Here is a 24,472-nt window from a genome sequence, read left to right as displayed (position 1 = left end):
TAGGAAGCTCAGATCCTGAGAAAGAAAGTAAATACCTTACTCCAAGGTCAGAGAGGCAGAGCTGGATTGCAAATACTAGCTTCTGCAGCCCAGGGTCTTGAATATAGACATGAGAAGAATACTCAGGAATTACTTGTTCAACAAAGTCATCCTTTGTCTTCCCAGTCCAGGGTAGACACAGATGCTGTCCTCAAGTATGGAAATGTATAGAGCTTCCAAAATCTTGTTTTGGGAAATAACCAAAAGACAGGGAGCCAAGGCATTGGGTAACCAGCCCCCACGCAAGGAACTATTCCTACAGCCCAGACCCCTAATCTGCTCTGTTGGTTGGCTATCCTCTGCCTTCCACCTCCAACTGTCTGGCTCAGGCGGAGCCCCTGAGAATCAGGGACATGCAAGTCAGCAAGTGTGTAGGGAGCACCTGGTAGGAGTGCTCAGCAGCTACTGAGGGCTATCATGCTATCTATGGGGGGTCTACGGCAGAGGTGGTTAAGAGCCATGCTGGCCTCAGGTCCAGCACTGTCTGGGGAGGTTCGTTTCCCTTTCTTACTCTTAAAGACATTCACATTCACCAATTTAGCATATATTTACCAAGGAACCTATGGGCTGAGGAGACCCCTCTGGAAACAATGGTGCCCACTTCTGCCTGGCAATGCTCACCACTCTTCAAACCCCTGATCCGTAACCTGGTACATGTAATGGTGGACTGCTATCAGACAAAGATCCCTGAACAAACCTGTCCTCCTACAGTCCTATTTCTGCAACTCTCACCAAGTCTAGAGCAGCCCTGGGAATGGTCAGTTCAGAGTTCAATCCCCACCATCAGCTGAGTTATTTCCAAGAAACTGTGCTCTGAGCACCTGCCCAATGGAAGAGAGCTACAAAGTGGCTAGTCTAGCCTTGGGTACCAAGTAACTGAAGGGACGTTCTTCCAGACCTCAGGATACCTCCCAAAGGCATGGAAACTCAGTGAAGACACCCTCTTGCCTCAGGCTCCCAACCAAAGTCCAAAAGGCCTCCCATACTGCTTGATGGGGTTGGGAAACAACGAGAGAAGTCATGGAAGAGACCATGAGCCTTAGCTTACCCTGAGGTTGGTTTGTCTATTGACTTGACCATTTCTTAAAGAGTCCCAGTGCCAAGGTCCTGTGCTGCCCATAAAGAAGAGGCCCACACATCCCAAGAGCAGCCAAAACCAGCTCACCCATTTATTTGACTGAGAACATTAAGGAAGACAACAAAATTAAACAATCTTTAATAAAATTCCTATAGAAAACTCAGTCGCAGGGCAAATACTCGGTTCTCTTTCCCATGTCGTTGAGGATTGAGAGCTCCCAATAGTCTTTGGAGAATAAGCAGTAGTTTTGCTGGATGTTGCCAGTGCTCAGGAAGAGCATCCATTTACACATTCAAACCAGTAGTTCCTATTGCACATATTAACATTTTCTGCCATCTAGCACCCTAAATATATGGTACCTCAACAAATAAATTAAAGAATTCCATGTGGCATGAAACATTTCAATTTGAACTAATATCCTTGAAAAATCACATTATTACAAGTTTTAATAAATACAGTAAGAACAGCTGGCATTTTACTAAAATACTGAATTTTAGGCCTGGAGTTTATTCCATAAATAGTTTCCTTTTCATTTGCTTTCTGTCTTGGATACATTTGCTCAAGTATTATGCTCTATGAAGTGAACTCTTTCATAGATACCATGTAAAAACTGTATTAATATGTGCCTCATTATAGAAGCAGCTGGAAGAACTGGATCACATAGTTAACTAAAAAGTAACTTAGGAAAAAGCTCTGCTTTTGTAAAACTTTAAAACACAGGCTGAAGAAAATCAAAATAACATCCTTTTTATATAGAACTCCCACTAGAAATTTTATAAATATATATGCAGCATAAATTATATTTGCCTCACCAAGTAGATTTTCATCAAGTCTGGCTGGGATGATGCTATCACAGTAGATAAGTATCAACAAAAGAATTAATGTTTCCACAGGTTTAAAAGATTTTTGAAAAATCATAATTTCAAATTATATTATAATTTGTAGTTTCCACATTTAAAAAGGGAAGAAAGAAAGCTTTCTTTTAAGCCTCATTTGGAAAGTAAGAACAGCTACTAGTCCCCAGGTGTGGATAAGTTGGCTGAGTGATAACACTTGGTCACAATATGAAAAAGAAGTATTTACACCTTTCCAGAAAAGTACCAAATACTTAAAAAAAAAAAAAAAAAAAACAGAAAGACAAAAAACAATCTCTAGTAGCATTCCTTGGCGTGCAAAGTCAGCAGGAAATGATTATCCATAATGTTGACAGTTTGCATGATGAATCTTGGAAGCATTCAAAAGCAGAGGGTGGTTATCAGGGATTGTTCAGATTAGGTTTCTGTGGGATGCCATTGTTTTTAATTTAACTCTGGGTTCCAGGATTTCATTCCCTTTATAACATCTCTGGCAGGGTCACGTTCAATTTAGTGCAAGTGCAAAATGAAAACTAAACGAAACCAACAAATACATTAGGAGCAAAGGCTGATCGTTAAGATCTGTAGTCTTTCCGAACTGTGTGGGCCATCCAGTTCACTTTAGTAGTCCAGCTTTCCCTGAGTGCCTCATCAAATTTTTGCTTAAATTGCTTGAGTGCTTCTTCTTCACTCTTCCCTAAGGCAAGAGAGTCCTGAAAATGAAGGGAAAAAATCTGATTTTATATATTCTCTGTAGTGAGGTGTGAATCTCAAAGTCTGCAGGAGGCTGACTTGGCCACACAGCATCCCCCATGTCCTTATTCAAATACCATTTATGGGAGAGAGAATGAACACCAAGGTATGGTGATAATATGACCTCTGCCAGAGGCTTTTTGAAGATGAAATGAATTTATGATTACTGCAAGACAACTACTGAGCTGCTTGTCACTACCACTCCTGGGTAAAACTGTCTCACAGGAAATGACTTTGTTCCATTCCCTTTGAACATCTGAATGAAATAGGTAGGTATGGCTGAGCTCTATGCTCACAAAGTCCAATTTACAAAGAAAAGAGGTTTATACCTTAAGATACTGTATATCCTTGACTGATGTGAGCTCAGGAAGCCCTGCAGTCAACATCAGTGCAAAGAGAGTGATGAAGAGATTCCCATGCCGTCGTAAAATCAGATATGCATCCTCACAACACTGGCGGAACCTTTAGTTGATGCAGCAAATCACAAGAGTATGATGTTAGAACGGAAATAGCAAATTTCATAAAGGAAAATGAGAGATATAGCTAGACTTTCCATAAGAGCTGGAAAATTTCTACTGAACTAAAGGTTCGTTTCTGAGTTTTACCCTTTTGAAAATTGTCCCAGGACTAAAATTTACATAAAATAAATCAAGCTCTCTAAAACCACACATATCTTTTTCAAAAACAAAATTAAATAGAAATTATATGATAAAAGGCAATTTAACACTTAATCTAGGCTTTTTAATTCTATGTGTCACAAAAATTAATCATAAAAAAGTGGTGATTATAATCCATAAGGATTTCTAACCATAATTCTAGATTCTAGATTTGTGGTCTGACTCCAGAGACTTAATTTCTTTAATGTCCCCCAAACCAGTGTCAATGAATTTGCATTGTACCTTTCTATCATCTTGCCTTCCCTCTCTCTCCTCTTCAAGCTGGTCATTCAAGATGACCACCCAATCCTATCTCCCTAATTTTGCCAAAGAGGAAACTGGATCCAGAGTTATACTCTGCAGAAACCCATGCGGAACTGGAAATGATACTAGCAATCATTTGGTAAGCATATGGATGAGTTGATCACATCATGCAACATATCTCTCATTATCAAAATATCCCTGAAATATAATTATTTTTGTCCCCATTTAAAATGAAGAAGTAAAGACAAGATGACAAGTAATGTGCTTGGAAACCTACAAACAGCAAGGAATAGATCAGAGATTACAAAGTCTTTCCCTGAACCCTGACTCTCTTACTGCATTTCACATAGAATGACAGCAAAATGCCAGTCCCTCTCAGCATCTCACTATCAAATGTCTTAACAGTTTCAGAGAATTTTCTAACACAGGTAAAAGGTGGTACACTATTGGAATAAAACAATAAATTATTTCAAATTTCTAGCTTTTTTTTTTTTTTTTTTTTTTTGCGGTACACAGGCCTCTCACTGTTGTGGCCTCTCCCGTTGCGGAGCACAGGCTCCGGATGCGCAGGCTCGTTGGCCATGGCTCACGGGACCAGCCGCTCCGCGGCATGTGGGATCTTCCCGAACCGGGCCACGAACCCGTGTCCCCTGCTTCGGCAGGCCGACTCTCAACCACTGCGCCACCAGGGAAGCCCTCTAGCATTTTTTTTCTCTTCTTTGAACCAGAACAGGATCTGACAGGCAAGTTCCCCCAAAGCCTCCTGTTAGCAGACTGACTATCTCCTCAATCTAAATATACCTCTCAGCTAAATGCTAGTCTAGCCGGTCAGCTGAGAAAACATTAGATGTGTTTACACTGACACGAGGACAATACTCACCGGCCAAACTTTTCCGTGTTTCCTGTTTTTCCTTGTTGAATCACATGAATGAAATCATAGGTAAGAATAAAAGGCACTCTCTCCCTTTTAATGCCAAATTTAGACTTGAAATTTCCAAGAATATGTCCAAAGTCAATGTGGAAGAGCTGGAAAACAAATGGGATTTAATTTCCCCTTTTTTTCTAGTGGGTTCCAAATAAAAATGCAAGGCCTCAGCAGTCCTAGATGCCCATGCACTACATCAAATGGAGTAGTATTAGAGACACTACACGGCCTCCTGGATCATTTGGGAAAAGAGTGCTCTGACATTCGAAGGTCTTTTATATTCAATAATAACCCTAATATTAAACTGCATATACACAGTGGGGAAGATGAATCTTTAAAAAGAAAAATACATCCAAATAATAAACATGTTTGATTTTAAAAAATCAAATAGTTTTACACACAGAAATAAAACAGAGAGTACATCCTTGCCCCACCAGTTCCCTCACCACCTTAAGCACTACTACTTAGAGGTAACTTCTCCCCACCCATCCACGTGTTTTTCCTGATATATGCCTCCATTTTTCTAAATAGTATGTTTGTAATTATTTTTTACCTCCTAATTTTGGATTATTATGGAAGGTAAAGATTTAGTACTCCTGTGCTGATGTCATGCCTCATAATGCAACACATTATATCATAATTTCTGGTTAAATCAATATCCAGTGTTTACTGTTCGAAGTACATAAGCCATGTGGTAACAGTATACTATGATTACACTTCCTTTTCTTGCTCATCTTTTTTCTTGACAAAACTATTTTTTGTCTTAGTGTTCTATGATCTGGTCATTAATTCTTCACAAAATCTTAAAAATCTAAAAATCATTTCACAACGGTTTTCCACATGGTCAGGTAATCTGTTAGCTCCTGTCTGGGCTGGCTGTTCTCTAAGCCTGCCAAAGAACCATCACCCCGTGCTCAACCTTCACTCTCCTCCCATTTGCAGTCCCTGTTTCCTGGGTTCCACATCATTTCTCTTTTGGTGTAGACCAGGATTTCTCACTTTTGGCATTACTGACATTTAGGCCCTATAATTCTTTGTTGTGAGGTTCTATCTTACATACACTATGTTTGCTGTAGACCAGGCTTTCTCACTTTTGGCATTACTGACATTTAGGCCCTAAAATTCTTTGTTGTGAGGTTCTATCTTACATACACTATAAGATGTTTGGCAGCACCCCTAGCCTCTACCCACAGATGCCTGTAGAATACCCCCTCCCGCATCCTGACAACCAAAATTGTCTTCAGGCATTGACAAATGTCTCCCAAGGGCAAAAGCACCCCAGTTGAGAACCTTATTTTCATGGATGCCCTTATTCTGGCATCCTCCTGAAAAAAGATGCAGAAGAGATACAGCTTTTGAAACCGTATGTTTGAAAATGTCTTTGTTCTACATTCATACTGAAAGTCTGGTATAGAATTCTAGGTTAGAAATCATTTTCACTCAAAATCATGAAGGCTAATTCCCACTGTCTTATACAGTTTCCAACGCTGCTATTTTAGAAGTCAAGTCTTTCTGACTCCTGAACCCTGGTAAGTGGCTTGCTGTATCTCTGGGAAGGTTTTAAGACCATCACTTTATGCCTGATGCACTGAAATGTCACGGTGAATGGCCTTAGTAAGGGTTTTTTCATCTACTGTAAGGGAACTTTCGTGCCCTTTTGACTGGATAGTCACAAACATCAGCTTTGGGAAATGTTTTTGTATTATTTTTGGGTAAGTTCCTTCCCTTCCTCTTATGTGCTACTTCTTTCTGTAACTTTTATTAGGCTAGATGGTGAACCTCCCTGGACTGATCCTCTATCATTTCTGGATCCTCTTTCTTCTACTTATCAGATATCTTGGTCCTCTTCGGGATATTAAAGGGCAATACATTGCCTGGTGCCTAAAAAACAGAATCTGGGCCAAACTGCCAGGATTTAATGCTGGTATGTCCACTCTCTGTTGTGTCAATCTTCTCACCTGTAAATGGGGATAACACTACCACTTACTCTGTACGGTTATCATAAGGATTGAAGGAGTTAACGTATATAAAGAACTTAAAGAACTGTACTTTCCATAAGTTAAAGAGTTCAAGAAATGTTAGTTGATCTTTAGTTTATACTTCTATTTTATTTGTTCCTCTTTTTAATTTCTAGGAATTCCATTTTCTAATTTTTTAAAATAGAATCTTACTACTTCATAGATGCAATATCTTTCCTGTTTTTACTTCTTAAATCATCCTCTGTTTACTGCAGGTACTGTTTTCCCAGAGTTCTTCTTTCCCCCTCCCCCCATTTTGCTTGATTTGGTCTCTTTCATGGTGGAGGCTTTCAACAAATGTCTGATAATCTTTGGCTGACCATTCATATTTAAGAATGAGTCACTAAAAAGATGAATGAAAAATCTAGGGACATGGCAGAATTGTTGATCAGTGGGCTTCCTTGCAGAGTATCTGGGGAGAGACCTCAAAAGTCAGCATCTGTAAGCCTTTTCACTGGAACTGATCAGTTTCTCTTGAGAAGAACCATGTAGTCTATTGCTAGAGTGGGAATATACACCTGGTTGCTACTGTTCTTGGAGCAAAGCAAGCAGAAATGGCTGGGATCATACCATTTATCATGCCAACTTTCACTCCATCCCTATTTTTAATATGGCATCTTACCCTTAGCTTCCATAGAAGCTGTTTGTCCTTGAGTCAGAAGAATTGGTTTCTTCAGAGAATAAATCCTCTAGCCCTTCTTGGAGTTGGGAAGGAGATATAAGCACCTAATTGCTCCATATGTAAACTGCCAATCAATCCTGTTTTCAGCCTCTTCCCCTTTCCCCACCTTCAGCAGCACCTAGTGCCCCTGATTCCAGAGCTTTCCTCAGACTGACACACCCTTCCACAAGTAGCCATTTTCTCAGTTATGCCGAGTCACTGCTATTTTTCCAGTTTGCTTTTGCTCATCCCCAAATCTGTTGATGTCTTTCACCCACTGTTGGCCTCTTTTCCTATTATCTTTGACTTCTTGGATTTACATATTTCTTATTCCTCAATATATTAGAAGGGCATCAAGAAAGAATGGAGAAAAACCTGTGTTTCAGCTTGATTAACCAGAAGTCGGAGGGAATCCTTTTAAGTGTGAACACAAGGTTCAACTCTCAAAAGCTCAAGCCAGAACTACCCAGATCTCCAAGGAGGTGTAAAACTCTGAGTCCCACCTAGGGCCAGAGTTCACAGAGTGACTCAGAGTCTTTACTCTGGAATGCCCCTAGTGTCAGGGAATTCTAAGGGTGGCTAAACTGAAAAAGTCTCAAATTATTTCATCTGTCTTTGCTTAATATTAAAGAATTTACAAACAAAAGTCACTCTGAAGAATAAGAAAATTTTCACTTCAAAACTAAGAGCTTCTTTATATTATATAACCTGGTCTAGCTCCCTAGCTACCCCAAAATGATATTAGTCATACTCCGTATCGCCTTACTCCCACAGATGATTATATTTGATATTCTAAAAGAAAAAATGCCTCAAGTGGGGTTTGTCTCAACTTTTTCTTTTTTTTAACACTTATCCTCTTTAAAGTTAATACATCCTGCACATTATCTGCTCCTTCTGCTCTTAGGCACATATGCGTCCCAAATACAATTTCTTATATTGAAGGAATAGGTCACTTGTAAATAACCTAAATAATTTTTTAAACATTTAAATAAATGCTTATCACCTAACTTCAAGCAAACAAACCAATATATGAAGCAGATGGCATATGAAACAAGGGGTGGGAAATAAAAGGAAAGACAAAGGCATGACTGAGACTCATAAAGAAGCTGAGTTTCACAAGAGATTGTGCTGCACATAAGTAACAGCATCACTGAGGCCCTTGGCACTCTGGGAAGTTGCTTACCTGGCCAGTTTTTTTGACCATGATGTTATCACTATGTCTGTCACCAATCCCAAGGACATAAGAAGCTACACAGTAGCCGGCACAGGACAGGGTAAACTCCTCAATGGCTCGGTCCAGGTCATCCCTGAATAAGAGAAAAAAATAGGAGCAAGGAAGGTTTTCAGCCTCCAAATGTGTGGGACGGAGCCAATCCACACTTCTGTTTCCTTTTTAATGTGAGAACAACTGCAACACAGAGCTGCCAAAACCATATAAGGAGAAGATGCTGGATCAGCCAAGAGTGAGGATGATGATCAGAGGAGCAGGGCAGGGAGGAGTCAGCAGGCTTGCTCAAAGACATCAGGTAACTGGACATCAACTATTCAAACTGCTGTGTCCTGGGGCTCACATTTCTGTGGGGGACGGGGGTAGGTTCATATGCATAGTAATGAGAGGAGACCATCAGCTTGGCTGAATGATGCTGGGCTTTGGAACATTTTTGTAGTTTTGACTGAAGACTAGAATTCCATATTTAAGAGTTAAGTATTACAGTGCCAACCATTAAAGTCACTGATTTACATCAGAAGTAACTAATATAGACCCTTTAGGGACAAGGCCCTAAAATCAAAATTTGAAAATTAATTCTCACATACAAGTTCTTGGATTTTATTTATTTATTTATTTATTTATTTATTTATTTATTTATTTATTTATTTACTTTTGGCAGCATTCGGTCTTCACTGCTGCATGCAGGCTCTCTCTAGTTGCGGCGAGCAGGGGCTACTCTTCGTTGCGGTGCACGGGTTTCTCATTGCGGTGGCTTCTCTAATTGTGGAGCACAGGCTCTAGAAGCGTGGGCTTCAGTAGTTGCAGCACACGGGCTTCAGTAGTTGCAGTATGCGAGCTCAGTAGTTGTGGCACACGGGCTTAGTTGCTTCACAGCATGTGGGATCTTCCCAGACCAGGGCTCAAACCCAAGTCCCCTGCATTGGCAGGCAGATTCTTAACAACTGCACCACCAGGGAAGTCCAAGTTCTTGGATTTTGCCAATGATAACATTTAAGTCCGACTTCAAAATCTTCAGCCAAAAATACTTGCAGTGTTTTCCCCTCACTGTGAAATTCCTTAATTTCCTATGTATTAGGGCTTTTCCAACACAATAATTGTAAGTAACACAATTCCTAGCACTGTATTTTTTAGTTTGGAAAGATCAGCCTACAAACTCATTTACTTCTATTTTAAAAATCTATTGAAAATTTACTTAGGTTCATACATTCACATAATTATGGAAGTTCATGCACTTAAAAAGTTATATGTTATTTGTTAAACACTTAAATTCTTAGATTTTTAAACTACTGCCCAGCTCTGAAATTTGATCTAGATGAAGCAGAATTCAATGCTAATCTTCTGAGATTTTAGGAAGGCCTATTTGTCATTTTGATCTAACCTGAAATGAAGCAATAAATAACACTAATATTTCCTCTAGGACACTGATGATTCTAACTGTGAGAACAGTTATTTGTTTGGCAGTTTGTTCAGAAGAATGATAAACAAAATACACTAACCCAGAACACTAACCCAGAATTGTATTCTTTAAGCCAGTTCAGAAGGGCATCTTTGTTGAAGGCTGCTGCTGCAGCCACATTGCTACTGTTCAGCTGAATGTCAGCAATTGTTTCAGAGGTGCTCACAACTTCAATGAGGCCAGAGTGGTCTCCTGTTGCTAAACAGCCATAAGGCAGCATCCTGAAAAGAAAAAAAAGGGGCAAAAGGAGTCACATGTGTATGCTATCCATAAAATGAAACACTGACAGAGTATGTTTTTTCTTTGATTTTTAAAAAAGTTTTATTACTATTGATAACCTTGCCATTACTGTATCAGTCATATAGAAAAATATTAGTTCCACTTTTTCTATTAGAGTGTAAATACCTTAGTGAACAGATGGAGTAATTTACTAAACTCCAATGTGCTAGCTAAATGTATAATTTGTTATCTAATTATTCTGGTGAAATATTCTATTTGTTTGTGTAGGTGGACACAAGCACATCAGATAAAGGAAAAGTCTTTCATTTTTACCCTAAATTTTGGGGAAGGGAACCACCCTTTATGTAGCATCTAGTAGATGCCAAACAGCAGGCTAAGCACTCTACACGTTACCTTGGTTAACAACAACTCCATCCTTCCAGTTGTTCAAGCCCAAGACCTTGTAATCTTTCACTTTTCCTCTCATGCCTAATATTTACGTACCCTGAAAACGTACAGAGTCTAAGTAGTTCTCTGTCTCCACCCTTCCTTAAGCTACCACCCTAGTCCAGGTCACCATCAACCCCTATTCAAAATTCAAGTTTCCTAATTAGTCTACCTGCTTCCACAGCATAGTCTGTTCTAAATGCAACAGCAACATAATCCATTTAAAATATACTCATATTATGTCATTCCCCTGATTGAAATTTCAGCCATGACTTCCCACCTAAGTGAAAGCCAACCCGCTTGTTGTAGCTCACAAGGCCTTCAATCTCGTCCCCCTTCACCTCTCATAGTATCTTCCACTTGATCACTTGTTCTTACTATACTGGCTCCATTGCTATTCCCCAAACATATCAGGTACAATATTCCCTCATTCCTTTATCTGTGTTATTTTCTCTACTTGGAACATTCTTCCCCAAGACATCTACATGGTTTACTCCCTTACCACTTTGAAATCTTTGCTGAAATGTCACCGTCTCAGTAAGGGATTCCTGAATCATCCTATTTAAAATAGCAACACAGTGACATACTAACTGCCATCTCTTCCCTCCTTTATTTTCCTCTATAGCCCTCAACACTATCCAACATCCTGTACATTTTATTTATGTGTTTGTTTATTGTCTGTCTCTACCATTAGGATGTAAATTCCATCAGCCAGGGATAATTTGTTCACTGTGTATCCTCAGTACCTGAGAATGTGTTTGGGCACAAAGCAGGCACTCAATAAGTATTTCTGAATGAATTAAACAAACAATAACAAAATCCCTATAAATAGGTAAATTCCCAATTTTATAAACAAGACATAAAATTAATTTGCAAAAAAGTCATACATTTAACCAAGTGGAAGATCTAAGACTTAAAACTAGGTCTGAGTGGCTCTAAAACTATCTTTTTAACCTAACACAGTCTACAGAGTCACTGTGTAAGAGGTCTCTCAGGCTGCTTCTTGTGCCAAATAATTTTTGCTAAATCTATAGGTAGGATTTTGCTTTGCTTTGCATTTATATGATCCCTAGTGCAAATAAGCATTTTCTCAGGTCTCTTTTAGCCATTTTATGTAGAATTTCTTTTGTGAATTAGCTAATCACATACTTGGTCTATTTATTAGAGTTTTAAACATTTTCCTTAGAGATTTATATGAGTTCTTCATATATTAATATTATCCTTTTCTCATTTTGGTTGTCAACATTTTCTTCAGTTTTCTAAAAATGGTATTATCACTAGAGCAAATACAAAATGGAATAAAATACCTCACAAAGTTCAAATAAAAGTCAGGTGACTACAGAAAATGCAATGGATGCAATTCACGGGTTCTATACATATATGAGTGCAGCTATGTGCCAAGCATTGTGTTAGCTGCTGGTGACACAGAAATGAGCCAAAAATGCAGTCCCTGCTCTCACTGATCAGACAAACCACAAATGCACAATGTGCATGTGATCAATGGATAAATGAGAAGTGCCAGTAGAACGTGTCAACAGTCAAGAAAGATTTCTGGGAGGAGGAAGGACATGAGGGACAGAGGGAAGTACAGGGGGAGCAGGTGAGGGGAAGAAAGTGTCAGTGTTGGAAAGACCATGCAGACCTCTATCTGCCACATAAGGACTTTACCAAAGAGAAAAAATGTGTGAGTGTGAGTGTGTGAGTGTGTGTGTGTGCGTGTGTGTGTGTTGGGGGAATGAGTGTGGTAGTGTGTGTAATAATCAGATAAAAGAGGAGAGTTTCATTTAATAGTTCCTAAATTTCCTTCCAACCAACAATTCAATTTTATGCCTCTTTAAGCACTTCCCTAGTTCTAGCAAAATACGGTTGGAAGCAAAATTGTGAAACTTCATGCTGACAGCCTGATATACCAATAGCCTGCTTTACATATGCATTATTAATTTATTTCTCTTTTTTTAAAGTTTATGCTTCACTAGAAAAGGTAGCTATGGAGCATGAAAGTTTTTAGCAATACCCCTATCCTTATCATGACACAACACATGTGAAGTAAACACTGTCTGGTTAAAGTGCACTTTGGCTCACTTTCCTACATCTCCTCCTACCCAACTTGCAGTCAAACTGGGCAAAAGTCCAACAATTTCCTCTTCAAAAGCAGACAATGATGAAAGCATTTAGTGTCTTGAGGATGGAATGCTCACAATGGGAAGGAAAAAACATCCTTGTCATAGAGACAGTTTGACAGAAGTCAAGCTGGGGACAAACTCTTGGAGCCCTGACCACCTTACGGAGGCACCCTTTGCACTCAACTTCTTATAAAGGCCATGACAACGCTTAGTAATGTTTGTCTTCCTTTCTCAGACTCTCTGACCCAAGGAGCAATTTGTTATCTTTCCATTAAAGCAAGAATTGTAAAATGAGATAAATTCTACAGCAGTGGGGATGGCAGCCCCATCACCCTACTCTGAATGAGTATGTAGAAAGTTTTCTCTGGCCTTGACTCCAAGTCTCAGTGGTACCTTAGCCCATTGCTTCAAAAGGAGGCAAGTATAATTCTTTTACCTAAGGCTTGCATTGCTTCCATCTTCTTCCTTCATCCTTCTACCTACTGAAACCAGTGTCATTAGAACTGCTGTGTAGCTCTCTTAAAAGGGAAGTAAACCCCATTAGTGCAACTCAAATATAAAGTCACAGTGAAGACAACTCTCCAAAATTCAATGTCATCTGTATGGTGGGGGTGGGGGGGGAGGCACGAGATGGGACTGTCAAATCTACCAAAAATCCAGGTAGATTTACATGCAACCTATCAGACTTGACAGAAAAGTCTAATTACCTATTTGTTGACCAAAGGTCAGGGTGTTCTAACATATTGATGGCTTACAAATGTTCTAATTTGGCATGGAAGATACCAAAAGAATATTTTGAGACATCAGAGAAAAATGAAAATCAGAAATATGCACTTTCATTCATGCTAACATGGCACTTTTGCAGGTGCTAAAATATTCTGATCAAAATAGTAATTTGTAGAAGGTATCTGAAGATTTGACATTGAACCTAAAAGAGTGTGTGCTACATGAACAGGTTTAACCTAAACAGCTGGCCAAAAGAAAAACACGTACAACAGGAACACTGGGGCATGTATATTTATAGAAACAGTAAAAAATGTTTGGTGGGAAAAAAAAGCTATTGGTTTGAAAATGAACTCAAAAGAATTGAAGTCCTGCATATTTTTTTAAACATGGGGTCAGAGTACAAAAAGTCAGCAAAGATCTCACTGAACAGACAAGTTCCTTTTTCTTGTTAGACACATATTGCTTCCCCTCAGACAGATACCAGGTTTATTTCTAGCACTCCCACATGTGGCTGCCTCCCTTTGCCTGAGGTCACAATGAACTTTATTTGATGCTAAATGTGCTTTACAGTTAAATAGAATGGGTAAAACAAAAAACTAAGAGAAAAGAACTTAGTTGAGGCTTTCAATTAGTCTGACTGAACTGAAGACAAAGTCTTTAGCTCAGCCTTTCATAATTAACAAGACATCATATGGCCAGAATCTGCTCGTAGCAAAGGAGACCACTATGTAGCTTATGTGCTGACCTTGGAAAGAACCAACAAGTTGCGAGCCTATGCTTGAAAAGTTTTCCCCATTTTTTACGGACAAATGAAGTAAAATCATTTTCACTGCGGTTTACTTTATAAGAAGGGTCAATAAACGTTTACTGGACTGAACCAGATAGTAAATATTTTAATTTTAGGTGCTATAGACTATAAGGTAACTAACTCAATTTTGCAGTTATAGCATAAAAGCAGCCATAGACAATATCTAAACAAACGGGTTGTGGCTGTGTGCCACTAAAACCAAAAGAAAAAAGGTAGGCCAGAACCCTCTGGGTTTGTGTTCCCCAGGGAGAGTTTCTTAAAATCAACCATTCTCCTCTTATCTACATAGTATTTCTTATGAGTAAGTGACTGACCAAAAGTTTTGCTACCTATTCAAAACTACCTATTCTATTTTTACACAGCCGTATTAGAAATTACTGCTAATTTAAAAGCAAAGCTCTTTGTCATTTATGGTACTCAAAGGTCCTTTATATATGAACCAAATCTCACTTCTGTATTCCAATACTTCTGTATTCGGTATTCCTACAAGTCCCATTCAAGGAACAAAACCCACAGCAAATTGTTCTTTCTACCTCAATAGCACTAGAAAAGTGTATGCTGGAAAAAAAATCTAAAGACTAAAAACCTCTTAAAAAAAATCAACGGACAATTACATATTTGGGGCACCAGAATACTTTGATAAACAAATAGTTACTAGATAGGTCTTACCACAATTTTTCTCACTTACACTACCAAAATAACAGAACTGAAATCAAGTTTAGTGTCTGACAGACCCCAATTTGAATCTAGCTCCACCACTTATTATTTTTGTAAACTTTGACAAACTGTTTAAAGTCCCTTAAGGTTAAATTTCTCATCTGCTAAAAAGGAATAACACAACTTCAAAAAGTTGTAAATTACATGTCATTACACATGTGAAGAACCTAATACAAAACCTGTTTCAGTCAATAAATATCAACTGTTTTAAGTTTTTAAATAAATTAAACTCAAAATGAAATCAAGAAATACTTATAATCTTGCAGGGATAAAGTCAATCACAAGAGTAACTGTTTCCAGCAAACTTGTGGACAAAGTTGCTGTAGATACTAAAACATATTAAAAAATAACAGATAAAGTAAAAAAGTTTTTTAAAAGTTATGATTAATAAAGAAAAAAAGGAGACTTCTATATCTCAGAAATATAGATTATTCATAGTAATGGCTCAGGAAGTTACTGACTTGGTTAACATTTTAATGCCCATGAGAAAAGAGACATGGTCTTGAGTCTGAGAGGCAGGATCTGGACATGGCAGGAGCTGGGGCTCTAAAAGGGCTGTCAAATGTATAAAGGGAACTAGAAAAGGTCTGCTCATTGATGAGACGATATACCATGAAAGTCTGCCATCTAACCTGGGCCCTGGGTGGGCAATAAAAATGGCGGGGGGGGGGGGTGTTCATGAAAGTGCAAAAACACCCAAGCCTTCCCATATTCTTATGAGATTCAAATATAATATAAATACTTATGAAGTATGAGAGCCTGAAGGCAAAGAATTAACATAAAAACTGATTGATCGTGCATAAAGAGCTTGGGCAAAAGCACAAACTAGACCAAAATTCATTTTGGGGGGCAAACTTTCACACCCTAGGGAGCAAAGGACCCTTACAGAAAACACAAAACTCACAAATAACGAATTCAAGACCAAATATTATTAACTACACAAGGAAATGAATAAGATTAAGCAGATAAATGAAAAGGTGACACCCTAAGAGATAGAACAATATGAAAGAGATGCTAAAATGATGAAAGACATGAAGAGGAATAGAAAGCATAAGGAGAGTACAGTATTAAAAAAAGAACAGGTATACAAAACAAAATCAAATACAATTCCTAAATAAAAACAGTCATTGAAATAAACATACTACACTGATACACAAGAGATGAGACAATACTGAAGAGATAATTAGTAAAATGGAAGACAGAATAAAAGAAACTACAAAAAATGCTGCATAAAGAAGGAGAGAAATAAGAAAGAGGTTAAGAGAAATGCAAGGCAGAACAAGGAAAACCAATATACATCTATTAAAGTTGCAGGAGAAGACTGTGAGAGTGAGAGAACTGCAGTGTTGAAGAATATGGATACATTCTGTAGAAACTAAAAGAGGTGATTTTCTTTGATTGAAAAGATACAATAAGAATGAGGAAGTAAAAATAAATAAAAAGAAATCCATACACAGACAAATTACAATAAAACTGCAGAAATGAAAGGCAAAGAGAAATTTTTTTCTGCAGTGTCAGTTTAGACTGACAGCAGGCTTTTAAAAATAACAACAGACGGCTTCCCTGGTGGCGCAGTGGTTGAGAGTCCGCCTGCTGATGCAGGGGACACGGGTTCGTGCCCCGGGCCGGGAAGATCCCACATGCCGCGGAGCGGCTAGGCCCGTGAGCCTTGGCCGCTGAGCCTGCGCCTCCGGAGCCTGTGCTCCACAATCGGAGAGGCCACAACAGTGAGAGGCCTGCGTACCTCAAAAAAAAAAAAAAAAAAAAAAAAACAGATGTCAGAATACCATGGAATAACATCTTCAAGGTTTCTTTGGAAAGCAGCTGTATAACCAGGTAATGTCAGCAAAAACAGGGGGTTAAGGACATTTGAAAATCCACTCTTCCATAAAAACAACAAAAAGATTGGCAAAAAATTGTCAAGGATCAACTATTTCAGTAATATGGAAATACAAAAATGGGTTGCAACAATCTGGGGAGTGTTTCTTGAAGAAAATGGCTGAATCTCAGTTGAGTTTTACTGTTACTTATTCCAATCTTACCTACTTCCCAGTTCTGCAGTAGACTTGGCAACAAATGGCACATAATCATTGTGACTACAGCAATCTGGTAGCCACTAGAGGGGGCAAAAATGGGGTTGGAGCTCCTTCAAAGCCTCATTTCTACATAACTGTCATTCTTTGAACTCTCTAGTAGTTTCCAGGAAGATCCCACTCACACTGTTTCTTTGACCTGACTCAGACCTTGCCTACTGTGAACTGCCTTTTAGCTGGAGGTGTTTCTCAAAAATAATCTGAATCATTTAACACTGCAGCTGTCTTAGGGATAAATAGTAGTTGGGGTAAACAATAAGCTAACTAAAAAACTTAAAGAATAAACTGTGGAATGAGATGTTCACAGGGGACACTGAAAGACTACAACATTCCCATAGGAATCTAGAAGCCATGTGCATGGCGATGGTTGTATGCATTCCTGGGGCTGTGCAAATGGACAGGAAAGAAGCTAGAAGGCCCTAGCTCTCACCTCTTGATAACTCTGAGGCTTACACAAGTTAAGGCTAAGGCACAGCTCTGAACTACCTGGCTGACTCCTGACGGAATGCCCCAACATGCACACAGAACCCCTCAGTAAAGACTGAAAGACTTAAGAATTCCAGGCATTTAGGGAAATCTGTGGTCAATCATTAGCTGACCAATAAACTAACCAGGCAGAGAAATCAGTGACAACACATGACAAGAACAAAAGCCTTACTAATTAAATGAGAAGTCACAAAACAAACAACAAACAGCAACAACAAAAAATCCTGAACAAGGGAGAGAATCTGATTTGCAGGGTTGTGAAATGTAAAACCCCTATTTTAAGTATGTTCAAAGAAGTAAAAGGAACCATGTCTAAAGAACAAAAGAGAAGTACAAGAATGATGAATTACTAGAGACTATAAATAGATATCATTTAAATGAACCAAATACCATGACATTTTTCACAGAACTAGAACAAATAATCCTAAAATTTATATGGAACCACGGAAGACCCCAAATAGCAAAAGCAATCTTAAGGAAGAAAAGAACAAAGCTGGAGGTATCACACTCCTAGACTTCAGACTACTACAATGCTACAGTAATCAAAACAACATGGTACTGGCACAAAAAAAGACACATAGATCAATGGTGCAGAATAGAGAGCTCAGAAGTAAACCCATGCATGTATGGTCAATGAGCCTACGACAAAGGAAGCAAGAATATATAATGGAGAAAAGATGGTTGCTTCAATAAGTGGTGCTGGGAAAACTGGACGGCTACATATAAAAGAATGAAAACAGAACATTTTCTCACACCATATATGAAAACAAACTTAAAATGGATTAAAGACCTAAATGTAAGACCTGAAATCATAGAACTCCTATAAGAGAATGTAGGCAGACAATTCTCAATTTCAAAACTTACTACAAAGTAATCAAGACTGTGCACAGAGACAGACATGTAGGTCAATGAAACAGAATTTAGACTCCAGGAAAAAACCCTCACATTTACAGTCAATCCATGTTTGACACAAGTGCCAAGATAATTCAATGAAGAAAGAACAGTCTTTTAAACAATGGTGCTGAGACAACTGGATACCAATACAAAAAAAATGAAATTGGACTCCTACCACATGCCATATAAAAATTAACTAAAAATGGATTAATGACCTCCTAGATAAGGGCTAAACTAAAATTTTCAGAAGAAAGGATAGGCATAAATCTTCATGACACTGGATTAGACAATGGTTTCTTAGACCTGACACCAAAAACACATACAGCTAAAGAAAAAAATAGATAAATTGGACTTCATCAAAGTAAAAAATTTTGTATATCAAAGGACACTATCAAGAAAGTGGACAACCCACAGAATGGGAGAAAGTATTTGCCAGTAATTTATTTACTAGAAGTCTAGAATTCAAAATATATAAAGAACTCACAACTCAAAAGACAAATAATCCAATTCAAAAATGAGCAAAGAACTTGAATAGATATTTCTCCAAAGAAGATATACAAATGACAAGCACATGAAAAGCTGGCCAACATTATTTGTCATTAGGAAAATACAAATTAAAACCACAATTAGAAAATTAACAAAATTGCAAGCAGAAATTGACAAATGCCACTTATAATGGTTGGTTTTAACATATCTCTGAAGTGACAAACAGGTAAAAGTTTGATGAGAATAAAGACTTGGGCATAATTAACAAATTTGATCTAATGGACCAATTTACAATCTTATGGTTAATAATTACAGCATCTGGAACCTTTTCAATCACAAATGTGACAGAAAAACTAGACATGTGGTAAGGCATAAATAATCTTAAGAAATATGACCCTGATCTTATACAGACCACATAATCTGACAATAGTCAGGTACAATAACAACAGGAACAACAACAAAAAAAGTCCAGTGCAATTTGGGAGTCAAAATAATTTAAACTAGTTCAGGAGTTGAAAAATACAAATGGAAATAAAACATTTAGAACTGAATTCCATATAGTATATTATGAAAATGCATAAATAAGTATATTTTTAAACTTATGGGATGCAGCTAAGGCAGTAGTTAGAGGAAACATGGTTTTAATTTGTATATATGAAAAAAGTGGAAATTAATGTTCTATGTGTTCATCTCAAAAAATCAGAACAACAGAATTAACACAAGTAAAAGGAAGGAAACTATAAAGATGTAATCAATGATAAAACAGAAAATGAAAACATAAAACTAGAAGGCCACTGTTTTAAAATACTAAGATGGAAACCTCTAGTACAGCTAATAAGGAAAAAATATTGCATACAAAATAATTTTACAAATGCAAAAGGAGAAAAAAGTTAAACATAGCAGAGGTTTTTAAATTACAAGAGGATGTTATAAAAAAAAGTATGGTAATAAATTCAAAAACAATGATGAACTGGACAATTCTTAGCCTCAAAGTGACTCAAGAGGGAAAACAACCCAAAGAGTCCAATAACCATTAAGGAAAATCAGTAGTCAAAAAAACCTAGATTCCAAAAAATCAATACCAGGACCAAACTTTTGCAGAGACAGAAGAGAAGAAAGCATATCAAGTTTAAAATTTGGAAAATAAAATATAAGACAGCATCTTTAAGATAACTGTACAGGGAAGGATTTTTTAAAAATAATAAAACAAAAAGCATAAACCTTGAAGCAACCTAGGTAACTTATAGCAGAGAGAAAACACAATACTTATAAACATTGAAAAATTACTCAACCAAACAAATGCAAATTAAAATTCTATGAGATACTGTGTTGTATCCATTAGATTTGCAAAAAATTAACAAGTCTGATTGGCAAGGAGATATTTCTGGGTAGTAACGTAACACTGGTACAACCATTCTGGAAGCCAGTTGGGCAATGGTGGTAAGGTTGAAAATATGCATGCCTTATGACCTGGCAATTCCACTTCTGGCTATATAAACTGAAGAACTCTTCCAAACGTAAAAGAAGTGTGTAAACTTTAGGTTTAAAAAATAAATAAAAAACAAAAACAAATGAACACAAATAGCTTCTAATAGGGGAATGGATAAATTTTTGTATTTATTCAAAACATTAATAGAGAAGTGACAACAACAAATTAGAACTTCACATATTAATCTTGATATATCTCAAAAAATGTAATAAAAAAAGTAAACTTCAAAAAGTTACATGTGATACGACAGTATTTACTGGAAGTTCAAAGCATTCAATGGATACATAATATATAATTAAAGCACAAAAACATACATATTACAGTTTAGAATAATGGTAAATCCTGAGTTGTGAGAAAGTAGAAGAGGATAAGAATGCATTGATTTTATCTGAATATTTAATTCCTTTTTTAAAGAAGTAAATATGGAAACATGTTAACATCTGTCATTTAATAGCTAAATGTATACTCAAGTCTGGGTTTAAGAACACAAAAAATGTTGTCAATTATCATCTACATTTCATGTTTGAAATATTCCACAATTAAAAAAAGAATTAGGTAAAAGATGAAGTTATTCATTAATAACTAGCATAGAAAAAAATTTTTTAATTGTATGGCCCTGTATTGTATCATGAAATATGCTTAATGTTTTTTCCCCCTTGATTAAAAAAGGAGTACACCATAGAAAACTAGCTAAACAGGTATACCAAAAGGGGGGACAGGGAGGAGAGATTGTATCACCTTTAATCCTACCACCCAGAAGTAATGTCTACTATACATTTTAGTTTCTGTCAACATTTTAGTGTGTCATTTTTCAGGGATTTTTAACTGGTTGAAATCATTCTATAAAAATATTTTTTTGCATCTCACTTATCTCATTTGACATTTGAAGATAGTACTTTCTCTAAATTGTTAGCAATTCTCCATAAACAATACTTTTAAATACCTGAGATGTTTGGTCATATGTGAAAGTTAATCATCTTTTAAACTGTTGTTCTATTGAGCAAATGTTCAAAAGAGTGTCCCAATGGTTTTTTTTACTGTAAATAAGTCAAGGATGAATATCTCTGTGCATAAGTCACTGTTCACATTTCTAATTTTAAATTAAATTCTGGAAATATTGGATATAGGGAATAAATAAACTTGATTCAGAGAGGTTTATATTCATTCAAAATGGTATATGACAATATTTGTGTTTTTGTTACTTCAACCGTGTTCCAGACTACATTTCACTTAACAGAATTTTTGCAAGGAAATCAATGCTATATAATTGTTCTTTTAATTCATACTTCTACATTAGAACTGACAGTCTTCGCATAATTATTAGTTTTTTTATTTTATAACTTGAATGGCCTTTTCATATCTTCTCCCCATATGTTTATTTCTATGAACTCTTTAAATATTTAGAATTATTATCCCCCTGTCCTGTTCATTATGAATATAATGCCCAGAGGCTTGACTTTTGTTTGTTGACATTCAAATCTTATATTTTTATGTGGTCTTGTTTGCAATTATCTTCATCTGCTCTTTATCTTGAAAGATTTTATAATAATTAAACTTTAAAATCCGTTATGTTTCCTCTTTCTTTGTCTCCATAAACCTGTTCTACTCATTGTCTACCCCTAACAATGGTGGCCAGGAAAAAACCCTGAAAGCCCACCTAAACACTTCCCTTTCAGGAAGGTTAGAAGAATCAATGTTACTAAGTTAAGTAAGAAGAGAGGCAGGCCCTTCTCTGTCTTATCACTCCCATGACCACCAGTCATCCTTCCTGAGACCACCTTCAAAACCACAGATTGGGATATGACTCTTGCTGTCACATGGATAGTTTTACACTTGATGAGGTTTCAATAAGATAATGTATTTGAGAGCACACTGTAAACTATAAAGCGTTATATAAATATAATTATGAACGACCAATAATAATAGCAGGAAGAAATCAAAAAATCAGGTTTTTATAATTTTTAAATTCTATTGTAGAAGGACTACAACATGAGATAAAAATAAATTCACTAGAAATCTCACCTAAGATCCAGACCAGCTTCTTTCCAGAGTAAATCCATCAAGCGCAGCATTTGGAGTGTCAACATATCCTGCCGTAAATCTAAGGGGAAAGAACCCTGCTATGTTATAAGTGCTTTCCACTTTATGCTTAATAACATTTATTCAAGATTAGCTAATTCAACCAGAATTAACTGGCTGGGAAGAAACATTGACAAATAACTGCTCTGTTAATTTTTTTCCAGAATTTTAATGCTGACCATATTCAATATGTTAAATACTAGGTTTGTTGGTTAGCATGCTCCAGTAACTACTTCTGAAATTAAGTTTAAAAATATTTTTAGTTGTTTACCATGTGCAAGCTATTATACTACTTGTACGGGTGCTGTAATACTGCTATAATACAGTAATGCTGTGTTACAGCATCCATACAATCCACATTGCTAACTTTTCTTCTTCTTGTTTGTCTTTTGGGATGCAGAAGAAATTCTTAAGAATCACATAAGTAACTGTATGATGGGTTCACAAAACTGTAATAGTTAATTTTATTTATTATCATGTCCAAGGGTAATTTTTAGGTAAGAGGTGAAAGTACAGACTTCCACATAATGACATTTATACTATCGAGTGGGGTTAAATGTCTAGGAAATACTAAAACTTCTTTTAAAAACAGTTGTAAGCAGAGGAATGGATAAAGAAAATGTGGTAATATATACCATGGAATATTACTCAGTCATAAAAAGGGACGAAATAGTGCCATTTGCAGAGATGTGGATGGACCTAGAGATTATTGTACAGAATGAAGTCAGAAAGAGAAAAACAAACATCGTATAATATTGCCTATATGTGGAATCTAGAAAAATGGTACACATGAACTTATTTGCAAAGCAGAAATAGAGTCACAGATGTAGAGAACAAACTTATGGTTACAAAGCGGGGAAGGTGGGGTGGGATGAATTGGGAGACTGGGATTGACATATATACACTACTATGTATAAAACAGAAACTAATGAGAACCTACTGTATACCACAGGGAACTCTAGTCAGTGATGTGTGGTGACCTAACTGGGAAAGAATCTAAAAAAGAATGGATATGTGTATACGTATAACTGATTCACTTTTCTGTATACCAGAAACTAGCACTATAAAGCAACTATATTCAAAAAAAAAAGAGTTGCTAAACACATATACTTATGTTATCTCACTTAATTCCATTTAATAAACCCAACACAGAGATGCTATAATCCTCATGGACAAGAAGATCCTGAAGCTCAATGAATTTTATGTGATTTGCCTGAAATCACAAAACTAACAAGTGGTAGCAGTCATGACTGCCTTCTGGTTGGTGTGATTACTTCACAGGCATTTCCTTTATGAAGTATGGGTAAGATATTTTAATTAAAACACAAAACTATGAAACAGGATGTATGAATATATTATTGAAAATATTCTCTTGCATTTCAGAAGCTTTTTACCAAAGGAGTAAACAGCTTTGTATTTTGTAGGAAAAAAGGAAGGCTTATTAGAACAACATAAGTAAGTAAGCTGTAGAAATCATTCTCCAAAGCGAAAAAAAAAAGGGGACTTATGACATGCCAAATTCAAATTTATGACCACTGATAGCTACCTCTTGGCTGCCATCTGTTTGTTATACATTTACACATCACCTTTCAGATAAAACAAATGGACAGCAAATGAAAAATACTAAGAAATTTGGCACTGTAAAAACCTCCGTACATACCATCACCATTTTTAAAAATCACTCCAACTGAATCCTCACCAAACACCTTGTTGTTGTACACCAGCCACAAAGGCTTCATTTTGGAATCCATGTATTTACACTTTTCAATACTGAAAGAAAGAAAGGGGAAAATTAGCCCACTTCAATTTAAAGATATGGCAAGACTGTAACGTTGCCATGATATACTAGGCTTGGGAAAACCCCTCACCTGTTCCAGGTATACGGAAGTCAGAACGAGAACATTTCCTCTTGGCAGAAAAGCAACCGCAATGCTAGGCTTGGCTGGCATGTAGTGACGCCAGGTGAGCTG

General features: G+C 37.0%; 1 protein-coding gene across 8 annotated transcripts in view; it reads right to left on the bottom strand.

Moving 5' to 3' along the window:
- Positions 1-1,175: 1,175 nt before the first annotated feature.
- The window catches only part of PIK3CB (phosphatidylinositol-4,5-bisphosphate 3-kinase catalytic subunit beta), a 190,824-nt gene continuing 167,527 nt past the window's right edge, over positions 1,176-24,472 (bottom strand). For all 8 annotated transcript variants that reach the window (XM_004278966.4, XM_049710091.1, XM_049710090.1 and 5 more), the window contains 7 exons: positions 24,163-24,272; positions 22,446-22,524; positions 9,989-10,156; positions 8,432-8,555; positions 4,525-4,670; positions 3,054-3,186; positions 1,176-2,684 (listed from right to left, as the gene is read on the bottom strand). In XM_004278966.4, coding sequence (XP_004279014.1) covers positions 2,547-2,684; positions 3,054-3,186; positions 4,525-4,670; positions 8,432-8,555; positions 9,989-10,156; positions 22,446-22,524; positions 24,163-24,272 — 898 coding nt within the window. In that variant the 3' untranslated portion in view covers positions 1,176-2,546. The remainder of the gene's footprint in view (positions 2,685-3,053; positions 3,187-4,524; positions 4,671-8,431; positions 8,556-9,988; positions 10,157-22,445; positions 22,525-24,162; positions 24,273-24,472) is intronic.

The sequence above is a fragment of the Orcinus orca genome, chromosome 5, assembly GCF_937001465.1.
Source record: "Orcinus orca chromosome 5, mOrcOrc1.1, whole genome shotgun sequence".
NCBI lineage: Eukaryota > Metazoa > Chordata > Mammalia > Artiodactyla > Delphinidae > Orcinus > Orcinus orca.
Note: the sequence above shows the minus strand (reverse complement) of the source record. Positions and strands in the feature narration are given on the sequence as shown.